We start from the raw sequence: 16,466 nt of genomic DNA, 5'->3' as shown, positions 1-16,466 counted from the left end.
CTGAAAGCACCTGTAACATTTTGAGAGAATTTTGCATAGTGAAAACACAGCGAAAACATGCTTTATGAATATTTACTTTATTGTATATTTTAATGCGCTCAGCACTGATGCAAATCTATGTTAACAGGACAACCAATTATTTCATACATCTAAAAGTGGTCTAAAATTTTGTTTATATTCTTGAATATGCAACATTTCCCTCTAATTACCTAATTTACACTTCAAATGACAGCTTATGTTTGCATATAAACCAGGCCAGTTTGAGAAAACGGAGCTTTGTGTATTTACAAGCAAAAATAAATGCAGATGTATGAGGTTTTATTCATGTATTGCTATATATATGCATGCATAAGCACATATGGAAGCACAAAAGGAAGCCGTCAGCGACATTCACACTTGGTCGCCACCACGTTGGTCTTGAAGGCGATATTGGTGCCCTCGCTCTCCAGCTCGATCACAAATAGGTCGTCAAATTCTACCGGTACACAGCAGAGAGAGCGATTGACAGGTTGGCCGCTCTGAATATGGCTGTTCAGGAGGATGGCGTGGTTGTTGCCGGTGGTCAGGGGGAATCTACACACTCCCTCACAGTTGTTGATGTTAATTTTGGAGGGCTCAAGAAAGAACTTCCTCAAGGATACGGTCAAGCTCTGAAGCCGACACTGACTGGGCAGTGATGAGCCATCGTCATCCGCTCTGGCTGCTCTCTGAGCTCTTTCCACCTCCCAGGTACTGAGTACCACCTGCAGGGCCTTCAGCAGCAAAATGGACCGGTACTGGGCCTCTTTGTGGTCCTTAGCGACTATAAATGAATCATAGTTTGATATAGTGGATAAAAATCTAATTTTGACAGGTAGCATGTATGAAAAAAAATGCTCACCTGCTTCATCGTCCTCTCCATCTGGAGAAAGGCCACTTAGTTCACTCAGCTTCTGAAGCCTGTCAATCATCCTTTGCCCCACCTCCTGCTGTTTCACTTGAGCTTTGGCTTCATCCAGTCTTATTCTGAGTGCAGACAGCAGAGGAGAATCTAGGGTCACCTCCACTCGGTGAGTCTGCAGGCCTTGCTGCCTCTCAGGGAAGACAAAAACAGTCGGCGTGGAGGAATTCACCAGTCCTGATAGCAGGGACTCTGAGGATGACACGCCCAGGCTGAGAGGTGGAAGGGAATGCAGCGCATCCAAAGAGACACCCTCCTGAGTTGTCAGCCCCTCTTTCTGAGGAACCACGTCACTCAAGAACTTCTGCAGCTCGCAGAGGAAAAGATAAGTTCTGGATGGGAGTCTCTCATCCAGTGGATTTCTGAAGAAAAAGAAGAGAAACATGGGCAGTGTGCTGAATAGAATATTAGCTTATTAAATACTGTGTAGTATATACAGCTGAAGTCAAAAGTTTACATACACCTTGCAGAATCTGCAAAATGTTAATTGTTTTACCAAAATAAGAGGGATCATACAAAATGTATGTTACTTAATTTAGTACTGACCTGAATAAGATATTTCACATAAAAGATGTTTACATGTAGTCCACAAGAGAAAATAATAGTTGAATTTAAAAAATGACACTGTTCAAAAGTTTGCATAAACTTGAACCCTTTCCAACAATGACTGTATGATGTTGATTCAATTCACTTCAATTCAAAATTTATTTGTATAGCGTTTTTCACAAAGTTGACGTATATATGGCAGAGATGTATGGTAAAGATCAATTAACGTTGTAATTAAACAGACAAAGAACACTATAAATTAGTAGCAAAATTCAGTAGTGAGATTCATCTTTTCACGCTGAGGACAGCTGAGAGACTCATTTGCAACTATTACAGAAGGTTCAAACACTCACTGAGGCTCCAGTAGGAACCACAATGCATTAAGAGCCAGGGGGTGAAAAACTTTTGAATAGAATGAAGATGTGCATTTTTCTCATTTTGCCTTAATACCATGTTTTTTTTTTTTTTTTTCCATTTAGTACTGCCCTTTAGAAGCTGCAGAAAATATTTACATGTTTCCCAGAAGACAAAATAAATAAAATTTGCCCTAATCTTCAAATTCCAAAAGTTTTCACACCTTCTGTAATAGTTGCATATGAGTTCCTCAGTTGTCCACAGTGTGAAAAGATGGATCTCAAAATCATAGTCATTGTTGGAAGGGGTTAAAATACACAAAAATGCTGAAAAACCAAAGAATTTGTGGGACCTGAAGGGATTTTTCTGAAGAACAGCGGGCAGTTTAACTGTTCAGGACAAACAAGGGACTCATGAACAACTATCACAAAAAAGACAGCTGTGAATCATTCAGGTAACAACACAGCATTAAGAATCAAGCCCATTTAAACTTTTTATATATAAATTTAACTATTATTTTCTCTTGTGGATTATATGTAAACGTCTTTTATGAAGTATCTTATTCAGGTCAGTACTAAATAGAAAATAACATGCATTTTGTATGATCCCTCTTACTTTGGTAAAATAATAAACATTTTGCAGGCTCTGCAAGGTGTATGTAAACCTTTGACTTAAACTGTATGTAGCAGGCTGCGTATTCTATTCGCATACTCTGCCCAGTAAATGTACTGTATGCTGCTAATAGAGTTGTACTGTAATATGCTACCTCATTTTCATTTTTACTGTAAGAAGGGACAGATTTAAATGGGTCATGGCTTAACAGCTTGGTTATTATCTAATCACATAATGCAGGATTAAATTGAGCAGTTCAAACCTTTAGAAAATGAATCATTTACCCGTGATATTTTAAGTGCGGTGTCCTTTGCTCATCACGTTCAGAGAGGAAAAGTAAGATCGGCTTCATTGACATACTGCTGCCATCTAGCCTTCTCATCAACACTTCCTGAAGCTCAGACACACCAGGTTTCGGCTCTAAGACGTAACAAAGTTAAAATTTGCAGTGTGAAAGGAATCTTTAAGTCTAGATTTGAAGGAAAAAATGTCTCACTGTTTTCATCCTTCCAGGTCTCAATTGTTACACTCAGCTTAAGGTGAACGTGGACATGGCTTTGTCCTCCTGTAAGGAGCAGGAAACGTGTGGCCTCAGAAATGCAAACTGTCTGAAAGTCAAAGAACCAGAAAAAAAAACATGGGAACTTAAAATGTGCATGGAGAGACACTGTATTGGTTGGCAGCATAGGAATGCTGTGGGCATTCTAAACCTCATTATTATGAATATTAATTAGGGAAGATAATGTTTACTCAACTGAGAAAGAAAGGTGGTTGCTACAACCCTGCTTTGAAATGCCAGCAATATGACATTACACAGCCCCATTGCCCCCTTTTCACACCATCATAGTCAATAAACCAGGGATAGGCAACGTTGGTCCTGGAGTTCTGATGTCCGGCAGAGTTTAGCTCCAACCCTGAAAAAAACCTCACCTGGCTGTAGCTTTACTGATCTGAAACATTGATTAGCTTGTTCAGGTGTGTTTGATTAAGGTTGGAGCTAAACTCCTGGACCGACGTTGCATATCCCTGCAATAAACTTTCAACAATAAAAAATTATTATCATGAGGTTAACCTGTGTATTTGGATGGATGGAATGACTGTTGAACTTCACTCTCAAACCATCTCCTTTAATGGAATCAACATTGAACAGGAGCATCACAGAGGCTGGGCTGGTCGGTTGAGCATGCCTTGGGAATGTGAGGGTTAAAGTCACCGCTCCTTCCATCTCAGCATCCCAAATATCTACTGAAAAAGAACCACAACTCAACTAATGGTGTCAACTAGTCAACATAGATGAACATCCAACTAAAACAAGGGTTTAGCTAAAAGAAACATGGATTTACCTTTTGTAGCTTGTACACCCCTGAGGCCGTTTCGTTTTTGGTCCAAACTTTGCACTAGCCGTGAAACTGGCAAATCTGGAGTTCCGGATGAACATATTCCAAAATTTCGGAACTCCAATCTCCCCGGTTCACTCTCCCTGTTCAAGGCTGACAGGAAGTCATCCATGGCACGGCTGTGAGCACGTTGCTGTTCGTCACATGGGACGTCTTCAGTGGCATGTGTTGAATGGACAGATGGACCAATCGTCTGTTCACTGGTACTACGGGGTACGTGTACCATATCTGCAACTTCCTGCTCATCTCCATTCCATCCTGTTGGTCAGTTCAAGGGCAGAACATGTTACCTAAAACAGTAGTTCTCAATCCTGTTCTGGGGACATCTTCCACATTGGTCACCTGTGTTAGATGGTGGGCTTGTCCCCAAGACAAGTTTGAAAAGCCGTCCCTGAGCCTTATTTCAAAGGTGTCTAAACCAGAACCTGGAGGGCCACCTTCTCTGCAGAGATTAACTCTAACCCTAATTAAACACACCTGAATCAGCTAATCAGGGAAAAAAAAAAAAAGCTTCAGCCAAGTGTGTTGGATTTAACTCGGTCCTGGAGGGCCACTGTCCTGCAGAGTTTAGCTCCAGCTCTAATCCACACACCTGAACCAGCTAATTAAGGTCTTACTATGTATATTTGAAACTTCCAGACAGGTGTGTTGAGGTAAGTTGGACCTGAACAGGACACCGGCCCTCCAGGACCAAGTTTGGTGACTAAACCAGGGATCTTCAAACCTGGTGCACGTGATTCACTCTCCTGCAGTTTAGCTGTAACCCTAATCAAACACACCTGAGCATGCTAATCAATGTCTTTAGGATCAGTAGAAAACCAAAGGTAGGTGAGTTTGATCAGGGTTGGAACGAAGCTCTGCAGCGCATTGGCCCTCCAGGGCAAGATGTGAGAAACCCTGATCTAAACTCTGCAAGAAGTAGCCCTCTAGAGGCTGGATAGGACACCCATGCGAACATGTTCCCAAAATTTGTCAAATAGTTCCTACACCCCTGCAAGCACTTCAGGGAACTATGTCCGAAAAGAAAACATCAAACTACTATCATAATCACACCGAAAGTTAAAAGCTAATGCTTTAGCAGATTCATTGATCTGTGAGATGTGAAAAATTCAAAACGGTTCCATTAGATCAACGTATCCCTGAACACAGATGCGAAACAAATGGTAGAGACTGACCTGATATTGGGGTGACCTTCCAGCTGTTATCCTGCTCCTTGTGTCCTTCGCTGACACCGTATGACCCAGTCGCCAGAGTCAACAACAGCATCAGCCAAAATCTTGCGTGGAAAAGCATCTTCACTGATTCAATCACAGAGAAATCCAGCACTTGTTTTGGGGTGGGTCAGCAGCAGGGATGTATTATATACACCCCTTTCTCTCCTGACTGGAGCGAGCCTGCCAAGAAAGCTCGTCCTTGGAGTATCAGTGGGTATTCGAGGCATGCGGTGGACGTGTGAATTTCGAGGGATTTGAGCCTTGATAAGGTGAAGAGGAACTCATCCAGACAATGGAATACTTTGTAGACCCCAAACACACAACTGTAGTAGTGGATAACAGTTTGATCCTCCTTGCTGGCAAATTGCGACAAAGTTCTATTTTTAAACGTGTACACCATTTCTTTATTTCTCTCCCAAAGGATTGCAGTTAGACTTGCAAGAGTGTCCTCAACTTTTGGGGTACATTTTTGTAACCATCATTGTAAGTTATTCTGTAAACTATTTTGTTCTCAACATTAAACATGGTAATAGGGCATATCACGGTGTAGGTTCAAACCTTGCAAGGATCTTATTCAAAAACAATAAACAGGGGCACCGTTGCATCTAAATGGCAAACCTTTCACTGAAAAGCTCCTGAGAGAAACACAGTGGCTCTTCAAAGTTGCGAAACGTTCTGCAAAACATGGGTTACCATTTAGACATGACGGTGCCATGACTCCTGCAACTTTTTGTTCTTTTGTTGCTCGCAGGGTCTCTCTGGGCACGATAGTCATGGATCACCAATATTAAAATGCAAATGTGATTGCGACACGCAAGAGCTGTAATGCTTAGGGAACCTAGGTTTGAATAAGCCTGCACCATTTCCCAGCCCTACCTACCTTTTATGACAAAGGCCCTTAAATTAAAATGGCTAAAGGTTGATTTGGGTGAATTGCTGACTGTCAAAGGAACAGCAACAATTATCCTTTCATTACTCCGAGCCCTGATCTCTGGAAGACACACAGCTGCACATGTTTTTCAGACTTTCAAGGTCCCTCTGGTGTGCTAGATGTTTGACCAGTCCCAAAAGATAAGGCAGGTATCTTTTAGCCAACAGAACGGCTGAGAACAGGAACAAATCACAGAGGACAAAATGCTAGATTGTTTACCATATCTGGAATTCTTGATGAAAGGGGTATTTCTTAAATGCTTAAAAGCTCTAGTTTTACAATGTGTAATATAATGTGATGCATTTTTACAAAATAGCCTTGGGTCAAAATTATCGATTTGTTTTTTTTGTTTTTTTGTCAAAATCATTAGGATATTAAGTAAAGCTCATGTTCCATGAAGATAATTTGTAAATTTCCTACTGTAAATATATCACAACTTAATTTCTGATTAGAACTTTAAACGTTGCTAGACAACTTTAAAGGTGATTTTCTCAATATTTTCATTTTTTGCACCCTCAGATTCCAGATGTTTAAATAGTTGTATCTCTGCCAAATATTGTCCTATCCTAACAAGCCATACATCAATAGAAAACTTATTTATTCCGTTAGTATACAGTGGTACATCAAACTACAAGTGCTCTCTTATATACCCAGGCTGTATCCCAACGATAAACATTTCTCAGAACAGATGAGTCTATTTTAGGCCTGTTTGGCAAGCACACAGAAGAGTACAATGTAATTTTTTTGCAATGTCCAAAGGGATTTCAAATGATCTTCATTGTACATCAGTAGCATTACATTCTTTTCAAAATAATATTTGGCAAGTGTTATCATCATTTATGAGCAGTCCCCAGGGAACATGCGGCCACAGAATCCAGTTAAAAGGATGTTAATAAATGTGTGAATGACCTTCACAAAAGGTCACCTCTGATTATTGTTGTTACTTTTTCCAGGTGGACATTAATCTTTGTACATTATGCTTATAAAGCAATAAAAAGAGATCAAACTGAACTTTCATTAGAAACACTTTATTAACTTTGTTAACAAAAAGCTGAGATTTAAAAACTTATCAATTGAATTAGGCTGTCAATATAAGTTTTTAAGTTAAAAGCACCACAAAGACACAAATCTGACAACTCTTTAGAGTTTGCTGTTGTTAGCAAATTATCCTGTGATATTTCTGCTGAACCATGAAAAAAACATGATGTGGTTCATTGAAAATAGGAATGCGTATATTACAAATAACTTAAAAGGGACACATTACAATAGACAAACTAAGTTTGTGACTACAAAATAGCATGTCGTTCAGTGGAAATTTCTATCACAGGCAAATAATGCGCAGTAAAGCAATCTCATTCTCATTTATATCTGTCAGCTAGGAAGACAGCCAATATTTTCAACATTCCCTTTAACTATTAACAAAGCCAGAACTGATGTTCCTGAGACACTAGACAAAGCCTATATGAATTTACATATATAGACATATCTAAATTTACAGATTCAGAACATATTCTTTAATCTATTTATAACATGCGAAAGGATTCGAGTTGCCTTTGCAATGCACAACCTCATACATGTACCTGAGAAAAACGCAACATCAAGAATGAAGATCGATTTATCTTTTAAATAGCTTAACATCAATTTCAAGAAGAGCTTAACTTCCACCCCAACAGGAAACAGCGTCGATGGACAAAAGAGTTCAAATGAGACGTCACAATGAAATAAAACAAGCAAAGCTTGCATTGACGTTTATTAAATGTTTACCCCTCGCGACGCGAGAGGCGCATGAATTTCATAGCTGCATTTTCCTCGTTTAAAGTGTAGGAGAGCACCTTACTATTCGAAAGAGTATCCAAATGGTCAGGATTATGAAATCATAATAACCATCATTGATAAACAGTCGCAAGGATATCAAAACACAAATTGGCCATTAAAACAGGTAACATTAACAATGACTATTAATTACTACCAATAAAAAAAATAAAAATAATAACCCTCAGTGCTGGTAACAATGTACTGGTCAATATCCTATTTCATCAAAATGTCCTTGTGTTAATTGGACAGAAAGACCATTTACACAATGTTTCTTTTTTTAATATTATTATACACCATAGTCTATTAAACAGCATTCTGACTAAAGCTTAGGCGAGGTTGAGTTTTCCTTGAGCAACAAAACACGATAAAAGGAAGTAAGGACGCAAAACGACGAGGAAGTCCACTCCTGCTTTGTCTTCAAGTTGGCGATGTTGCACGCCAATGACAATTTTGACGACGCTGTACCAGTTAGTGACAGACCGATATTATCGGGCAACAGGGAATCTACCAAATTTCGTCCATTCAATGAAAGTAAATGGCGTCCAAATTTTGGACCCCATTGAGTTCCACTGTGTGGACAAAAATTTCGTCCATACAGTAATAGTGAATGGGGTCCAAATTTTGGGGTCCACTGACTTCCATTGTGGACAAAAATGGTTTTCCACAGTCAAACAGATTTGGGTGAATAAATAAAGAACAAACTGCATTTTTTTGGTCAACTACCAATATAGTTGTCCAAATATTTCATATACGTCATTATATTAGCCTATTCTCTATCCAAGCTATTGATTATTTCAACAGTCATTGGGAAAGCCATATCGGTCAACCACTAGTACTAGCCAACTGTGAAAACACTAGCCATATCTACGACCGGTCACATCAGAACAATTTCACATCACCACGATATGCAATAGGCTCAAACTATAAGTTACACGACGCACTCTAGGACAGGCTTTGATAGTGGATTGGCTGACACTGGTCAACATTCGTGTGAACCGCAGCACCAGTTTTTGTACGATGAAGCTGTTCGCCTTACATTTGCGAAGAAAACGACGATCTTAAGAAACAGCACCGAGGCGTACGGGCCCAAGTCGGTAGGCAAACAGGCTTAGCACACGTTCTCCCTATGAGAAATCAAAAATGTCACGAAATGAAAACGCCATATGGCACTAGTTTCAACAGTGTGCCATATGTACGATTCAAAGCATTCACTACCTGTCTTACAGGTCGATTTCGGAGCACCATTTAGTAAATACTTAAACAAAACAAAACAAAACAAAAACTAACAAAAAAAAAAAACAAACATCCTATAAAGTTCTGCAATGTACTTTCATGCTTCTTCAAGCTCGATTAAGACCAAAAGGTGTTTCTTCTATATAAAAACGGCACTGATCCAAACAAGCAGGGGCTGCTTCATGCTGGGCGCCAAATAATACATTATAAATATTGGAAAAATAAATGCCGCGAGGCTTGAAAACATCCCTGTGTAAAAGAAGCACCAAAAATCTTTATTCATTTCTTTTTTGTTGTTGTTGTTGATGATCTTAATATAAATAAGCACAGTCTAAAGTTGTACAGATTGTAGCACCATTTTGTTTTAGACTGCGAGTCAAGTACATACATGTTGCACATGTTGTGCTCTGCTCCAATACAAAATAAGAGCAATCACAAACCAAAAGAAATAACAAAAAGACAGAAAATTAAAACGATAAATAACCCAAATTATATACACAATTATACAGTCCGAGAGAGACTACCATTCACAGTACAGAAAAAAAACATACACAAAGGAATTAGAAACAAAAGGATGAGTTGAAGTTGCCCAGTAGTTTTTTGTCGTTTTGTGATCTTGCATTTTCCCAGTGTGTGTACATCTTTCAATCAGTGTGTTTTTATGTACAAGCGTGTGCTGGTTTTTCCAGGTTGCGAAGAGCACCACGACAACATCGGATGTGGTCATCCGAAGGAGAACACCTATGAAATCTGCGAGGAATATGGTTCAGCACCAGATTCACCTGAATAAGCCTGTACCGTGTAAGACACCGCGTCCCGATTGAACAAAATATGTGCATTGTATTAAAGGTTCAGCAGTAACTGTTAGGAGCATGGAAGCTTGAGTATTAAAACAGGGCCTTAAACCAAACGGTAAACGTAGTGATTCAATAAGATCTGGTAGTTAAAGTAACTAACCTGACTAAATAACTCCTTACAGGCTTTTCGCTCATTCTGTGGCTCTAACTGCTTCTCTCCCTGCAGATTGTGTTTCAATCGTGTATTCCTGGAAGGTGCATTTGTGTTCGTTTCATATTTCTTTTTCTAAAATTGATTTATTTTACATGCATGTAAAATTTATATTTTTCCCTTTGATTAATAAAAGCTTAAAGTTTAAAAAATGACATGCTGTTATAATATGTTTGTCATTAACAGCTCCACAGGTAAATTATCCAGTGTAAAAATAAAAATTAAATTATTTTATTATCGGTGTATCTCATGAAGCCCATCAAGCCCTGGTCATATTTCAACCCAAAAAAAGAATGTAAAATTAAATTTTAATTAAAATGTATTATTATTAATTTTTTTTTTTGTAGTGACTTGATTTTCATGACAATCTTCAATGCCCAAAACTATGGAAGCCTGTTTCCACCACTGAATAAATAATAAATAAATAAATAATAATAATAATAATAATAATAATAAAAAAAAAAAAAAAAAAAAAAAAAAAAAGTAATTGCGACTTTTTTCCCCTTTCCATTTTTTCAAAGTCTAAATTGTGAGAAAAAAGGTCAGTTCTGATTTTTTTTTCCACAAATGTGAGTTTATATCTTGCAATTCTGACTTTTTCTCTCAATTCTCTCACAATTTAGACTGATTTCTTGCAATTGTGAGTTTACATCTCGCAATATTGAGGAAAAAAGTCAGAATTGCGAGATATAAACTTGCATTTACGAAAAGTCAGAAATTTAAGTGAGTTTATATCACGCAGGAATTTTGCAAAAAAAAAAAAAAAAGTCAGAATTCCAAGGAAAAAGGTCAGAATTGCAAGATACAAACTTGCAATTGTTGAACAAACTCACAGTTCTGACTTTTTTTTTTTTTTTTTTTTACAAATGTGAGTTTGTAAACTAACAAATGTAAGAGATAAAACTGCAAGATATAAGCTTGCATTTGCGGAAAAAAGTCAGATTTGTAAGATATAAACTCGCAATTGCGAGAGAAAAAAAAAAAAAAAAAAAAAAAGGTCAAAATTGCTAGTTTTTCCTCTTGCAATTCTGACTTGATTTCTCAAATTTGTGAGTTATATCACAATTCAGACTTTTCCAAGTATTTGCGAAAAAAGTCAGATTTGTGAGATATAAACTCACTACTTCAAGAAAAAAATGCCTTAATTGCTAGTTTTTATCTCACAATTCTGATTTTATTTCTCACATTTGTGAGTTATATCACGAAATTAAAAAAAAAAATCAGAATTGTGAGAAAAAAAGTCAGAATTCTGAAATACAAACTCGTTCACAGAAAAAGTCAGGATTGTGAGATACAAACTCGCAATTGCGAGAAAAAGGTCAAAATTGCGAGAAATAAGCTTGCAATTGTGCGGAAAAAGGTCAGAAATGTAAGATAAAAAGTTGCAACAACCTTTTTTATTTTTTATTCAGTGGCAGAAACGGGCTTCTATACAATACTGTAATGCAAGAAAAATATACACTGCAATGTGAAACTGTACCGCAATTTAACAAAGTATTTTTATGTACAATTGCAAAAGTTGTATTTGTTGAACTAAATTGTGAGTACTATCTCTATATGACAAATGCATTTTTTGCATTAAGAGAATTTTGGGGAAATGTGCTTATAGTCATGAAAAAAATTCACAATTACAAAAATCTTGATGGTTTTAATATTATGCAATATATAATTTCAAATTATCTTATTTTTGGGGTAAAATATCACTTGGAGACTCACCCTTATACAGCTGGAGCTTGTGGTTTCCTACATATTTCACCTTATGAGGCAAATAATTAATGTGAAGTTTTTAAAAGCTCAAGCCAAAGCAACATCAATCTCACCAAAATAGTGACTTCACAGCACAAGCTCACGCTGTAACAGTGACGTCCCAGCATGGGAACTGTATCAGGCTCCAGGGGCTTCATGGAGTCCATCCGAATAGGAGTTGTCAATCACAAAAAGCCACATTTCTTTCCACTGATAACAGCAGCATGGTTACAGAGATTCACAAGTCATTTTTTGTGTACGGACTGACTGAAATGATATTCCTGACATTGAGAACACTTCCTGTGTCACTGATTGTGAATCCACCGGAAGATGGCTGCAAATTTAGTAAGCCATCTGTCAATAAGGCTATGTTAAACTCACAATTATTTATAAACGGCTGTTAGCATCAGCCCAACATGGTGCCACCATAACACACTCTGAAAAACAAGGAAGCTGCATACTGTGTCAATCTGAATATGATTCAAGGGCTGTGTGTTTGTGTGTATGTATGTGTGTTTGTGTTAAGCTGCACCTGTGATAAGTTCTGATACCCATGCCAGTTTTACAGTGGCGGCTTTAGCAAATGTTTGAGCACCGGTGAGCGAGTCGAGCCCATTGGTCCACACCTGTCCATTGCATAGGTTATGTTGGGTTGAGGTAGATTTCTTCAGTTACCTGTAACCAGTCGGGGGTAAAATCCAAGAATTACACAAAATGTGGACAGATATTTCATCTGATATAACATCAGGGCTCAACAATTTTTCATGCCTGGCAAACTTGACTGGACTGCGATGTTTAAAACTTCCACAAGAGGGACTTGCTTGTAAAGATCATTTACAATGGGCTAAAAATTGTAGATATTTTATATTATTTCTTTAAACAAGTAATAATAATATTACATATAACAAAAATAATATATATGAAATTTTTATAATCATATTTGCTGGATTATTTTAATGGCTTAGTGTGCAAAATATGATTTCTTTATGTGTATTAACAAATATAAAAATATAAATGTTTAAGTTACACTATTTATAATATGAATAAAAATATTTAATTTAACCATTAATTGGTTCATATTTTATAATTATAATAGAAAACAGTAGAATTGGAAAGAAAAAAGGCAGAGTTTTCATCTCACAGTTCTGACTTTATAACTCGCAATTGCGAGTTTATTCTGGAAAAAAAAAGTCAGAATTGTGAGAAAAAAGTCAGAATTAAAAGATACAAACTCAAATCTGGGAAACACTATTCTGGCTTTATTTTTGCAATTGTGAGTTTATATCACAATTCTGAGAAAAAAATGTCAGAATTGTGGGAAAAATTGCAAGTTTTATCAATTCTGAGAAAAAAGTCAGGAAAAAAAAATTAGTAGTAAACCCTTTCTTAGGGTTGTATTTAATTCATAATTGATTACTACTATAAATTGAATCAATAAATTATATAAGGTAAATAAATGATTAAAATGATTCACACAAATCAAATAAAACAATATGACGAAATAATTTTTTAAATACATCAAAATATGATATATTAAATAAATGCTTACATTGTTTATGAATTGACTTATATTTTACACTATTTATATGAATAATATAAAAATATTTTAACTATTATTGGTTCATATTTTATAACTACAGTAAAAGAAATTTCAGTAGTAAACCCTTTCTTAGGGTTGTATTCAATTCCTAATTAACTGATTCATATTATATAAAAATATGACTCAAGTAATTAAAGAAAAAGGTAAACTACTACAATTTTATATCTACTTTTTATTACTACAATATTCTAATCACAATAAACCATCGCAATCATCCAGCAAAAAATGTTTATGAAAGGTAGTTACATTATAAAATGACTATAATATTTAATTGAAAACAGTCAAATATCCAAATTAGCCATTTTAAATTTCCTTTTTCGACAGGGGCACAAAATTCTATGAGAAAAATAAATACATTTTCAAACACTTACAAAAATACATTGCTAATATGTGTTGTGTATTTCTACTATGTAAAATCAAATATAATTTTTGTGGGCTAGTAAAAGTAGAAATCACTCAGATTTGCTCCTTATTGTTGAGCCCTGAACATGTAATGATATTTTCGAAAGATGCAAACAAAACGGCAATTCTGACATAAATAGTCTAACAGCTGATTTCTGAAACCAAAACAACTCACAGGAAATGCAGCTACGCAAAAAAAAAGCAGCAAAGCGCGTCGCCCATTTCCATGCCAACACCACATACCTTGTTGGGACTCATAACATTTGCTTCCCTGTATCCGTCTAATAACAGTTTATTGTCACGTCAAATACCAAACCCCCTCCCCCACCCTCCTATGCCCGGACATGTCCTATCTGGGGCGATTGCCGGGGATCTGCGAGGCAGTGTAGGACACCTGCATACCCAGAGTCCTCCAGGATGCCCCAGGCCCACCTGAACCTGCGCTGCCGGGCGGGTGCGGAGGCGGCAGATGCGGGGGATAGTGCACAGTGAAGGGCCGGGAGGAAGCGGAGGAGGTGGCGGAAGCAGATGTAGCGGCCGGGGAGGAAGAGGTGGAAGCAGGGAGGGACGACTGCGGCCTTGAGGACTGGTGGCGCTCGGGACGCGGGGAGGAAGGTTGGGACGGGGCAGCGGAGGAGGCGTTCAGGAGGGGAGGGGGCGGAGGGAGGGCGAGGGCAGGCGGGGAGGGCGCGTGTAGGACTGTCTGTGTGCGGCTGTGCTGCAAGGGGCCAGAGGCCAAGAACGAGGCCCCTGCTTTGGGGTTCGTGTCCAGATGCCTCTGCTGGGAACTGAGGGCCCCGGGGCCCTGGTGATTGGCCCCAGACTGCTGTGAGGAGACTGAAGGCACCATGTGGTGAAAAATCCCTGCAGACATACAGCACAGAGAGGGAGCAAAAGACAGAGAGACAGAAAATGGGGGCTCAGCCAGATTGTGCACAGCAGCAAGCCAGTCCAACAAACAAGCACAGATAAAGCGACAAGGCACTGCACTGATGGACCAGAACCACCTCACACCAAACTTTTCTATACGCTACATAAAGGCTAATTAATGATTTGCAATTCATGTTTGAATTTTTCAAGTGTGAGCATGAATTCATAGCTGTCACTTACCTATCCATCTATATCTGTCTCTCTTTATACATAACCAACTATCCATCCATCTACCTATCCACCTATCTATCTCTACATCCAATGACTTACAACTACACCAACTATCTTTATCCATTTATATCCAAATACCTGTATCTGCATGCAACTGTCTACACACACACACAATCTATCTCCATGTCTACCTATCCATGTCTATTCCTCCATCTATATTCAACAACTTATAACTACACCAACTATCATCCATCTCCATGTCTACTAATCCATGTCTATCAATATCCAACAACTTATAACTATACCCCAACTATCTATATCTGTCCATCTATATCCAACTACCTGTATCTAACCAAATCTAATCATCACCCACCCTCATGTCTACCCATCCATGTCTATCCATCCATCCATCCACCACACATCTCCATGTCTACCCATCCATAGCTATCCAATCGATATCCATATAATCTATCCATTGATCCATATATATCAAACATAACTACCTGTATATATATATATATATATATATATATATATATATATATATATATATATATATATCCAACTATATCTATCATCCATCTCCATGTCTACCTATCCATCCAAACTATATCTATCTATATCCAATGACTATATATATATAAAATAATCCATGTTTACCCATCCATGTCTATCCATCCATCTATATCCAACAACTTATAACTACACCAGCTATCTACCTGTCATTTATATCCAACTATCTATATCTATATCCAACATCTATCCATCATCCATCTCCATGAATACCTATCCATCCATATCCAATGACTTATAACTACACCAACTATCTATATCTGTCCATCTATAGCCAACTACGTACATCTGTATCCAACTATATCCATCATCCATCTCCATGACCACCCATCCATGTCTATCCATCCATATCCAACGACTTACAAGTACACCAATCTACACATCTATAATATTAGAGGTTAAAGGGTAGTCGGATTATTCAAGTAACTAATTTCATCTTTGTGGACTGTGAGGTGCTGGTACACAGTGAAATGCCTCAACACCCAAAAAAAACAAGACCTGCAATTAAGACAAACACCCAGAGAAAATGTGCAGGCTTGAAATACAACCATAATAGTCGAGTTTCTTGCCAATCTCATAAACTACACAAGAGCTTAACAGCTCTAACATATTTTCACAGGCCTTTAAATCAGCAGTTTACACCAAGGCCAGTGAAAATGATTTAAAAGGCCTGAGCTTTGTACATTTTCTATTAAAAAAAGTAAATGTTTTGTTGGTTGAATCCCACAAAGCATGTCAAGTGGGGAAAAATATTTATGGTAATATTTTATGGTTATATACGCACTTTTTCCTTTTGACTTTGGGGTGAAACATACGTCAGAGAAGTTTTCGTGAAATTCACCTTATTACAACCTGCTGTCATTTTCTCTAGGTGTGTAGCTGTAGCCTTTGCACAGTCAGCACAGCAAGCAGTGTGGAAGAGCCAGGCAAGGTGGCAGCGCTGGGCCTTAACTTACCTTTACTCTACACCCAAGCGACTGTTCTGACCATGAGC

At 37.8% G+C, this 16,466-nt stretch overlaps 2 protein-coding genes across 8 annotated transcripts in view; both read right to left on the bottom strand.

The window, feature by feature from the left end:
• Window positions 1-380: 380 nt before the first annotated feature.
• amh (anti-Mullerian hormone) lies at window positions 381-5,222 on the bottom strand. 4 transcript variants are annotated; one of them, XM_051094626.1, is made up of 8 exons: window positions 5,025-5,222; window positions 3,796-4,107; window positions 3,525-3,697; window positions 2,949-3,060; window positions 2,737-2,872; window positions 881-1,302; window positions 642-802; window positions 381-518 (listed from the first exon to the last, which is right to left on the bottom strand). In XM_051094626.1, the coding sequence occupies exons 1-8, from the start codon at window positions 5,140-5,142 to the stop codon at window positions 381-383; spliced, it is 1,572 nt and encodes a 523-aa protein (XP_050950583.1). In that variant the 5' UTR covers window positions 5,143-5,222. The 4 variants fall into 4 exon arrangements, with proteins under 4 accessions (XP_050950583.1, XP_050950580.1, XP_050950581.1 ...); XM_051094623.1 differs by having other exon boundaries at window positions 381-802; window positions 5,025-5,221; XM_051094624.1 differs by having other exon boundaries at window positions 381-802; window positions 3,525-3,694; window positions 5,025-5,221.
• Window positions 5,223-7,731: 2,509 nt separating this feature from the next.
• Window positions 7,732-16,466, bottom strand: part of dot1l (DOT1-like histone H3K79 methyltransferase) — a 40,354-nt gene continuing 31,619 nt past the window's right edge. For 2 of the 4 annotated variants that reach the window (XM_051094618.1, XM_051094616.1), the window contains one exon: window positions 7,732-14,662. In XM_051094618.1, the coding sequence (XP_050950575.1) occupies window positions 14,148-14,662 (515 nt within the window). In that variant the 3' untranslated portion in view covers window positions 7,732-14,147. The remainder of the gene's footprint in view (window positions 14,663-16,466) is intronic. The other 2 variants (XR_007825281.1, XM_051094619.1) reach the window with 2 other exon arrangements.

The sequence above is a fragment of the Labeo rohita genome, chromosome 22, assembly GCF_022985175.1.
Source record: "Labeo rohita strain BAU-BD-2019 chromosome 22, IGBB_LRoh.1.0, whole genome shotgun sequence".
NCBI classification, from domain to species: Eukaryota; Metazoa; Chordata; class Actinopteri; order Cypriniformes; family Cyprinidae; genus Labeo; species Labeo rohita.
This window is presented reverse-complemented; position numbering and strand designations above follow the sequence as displayed.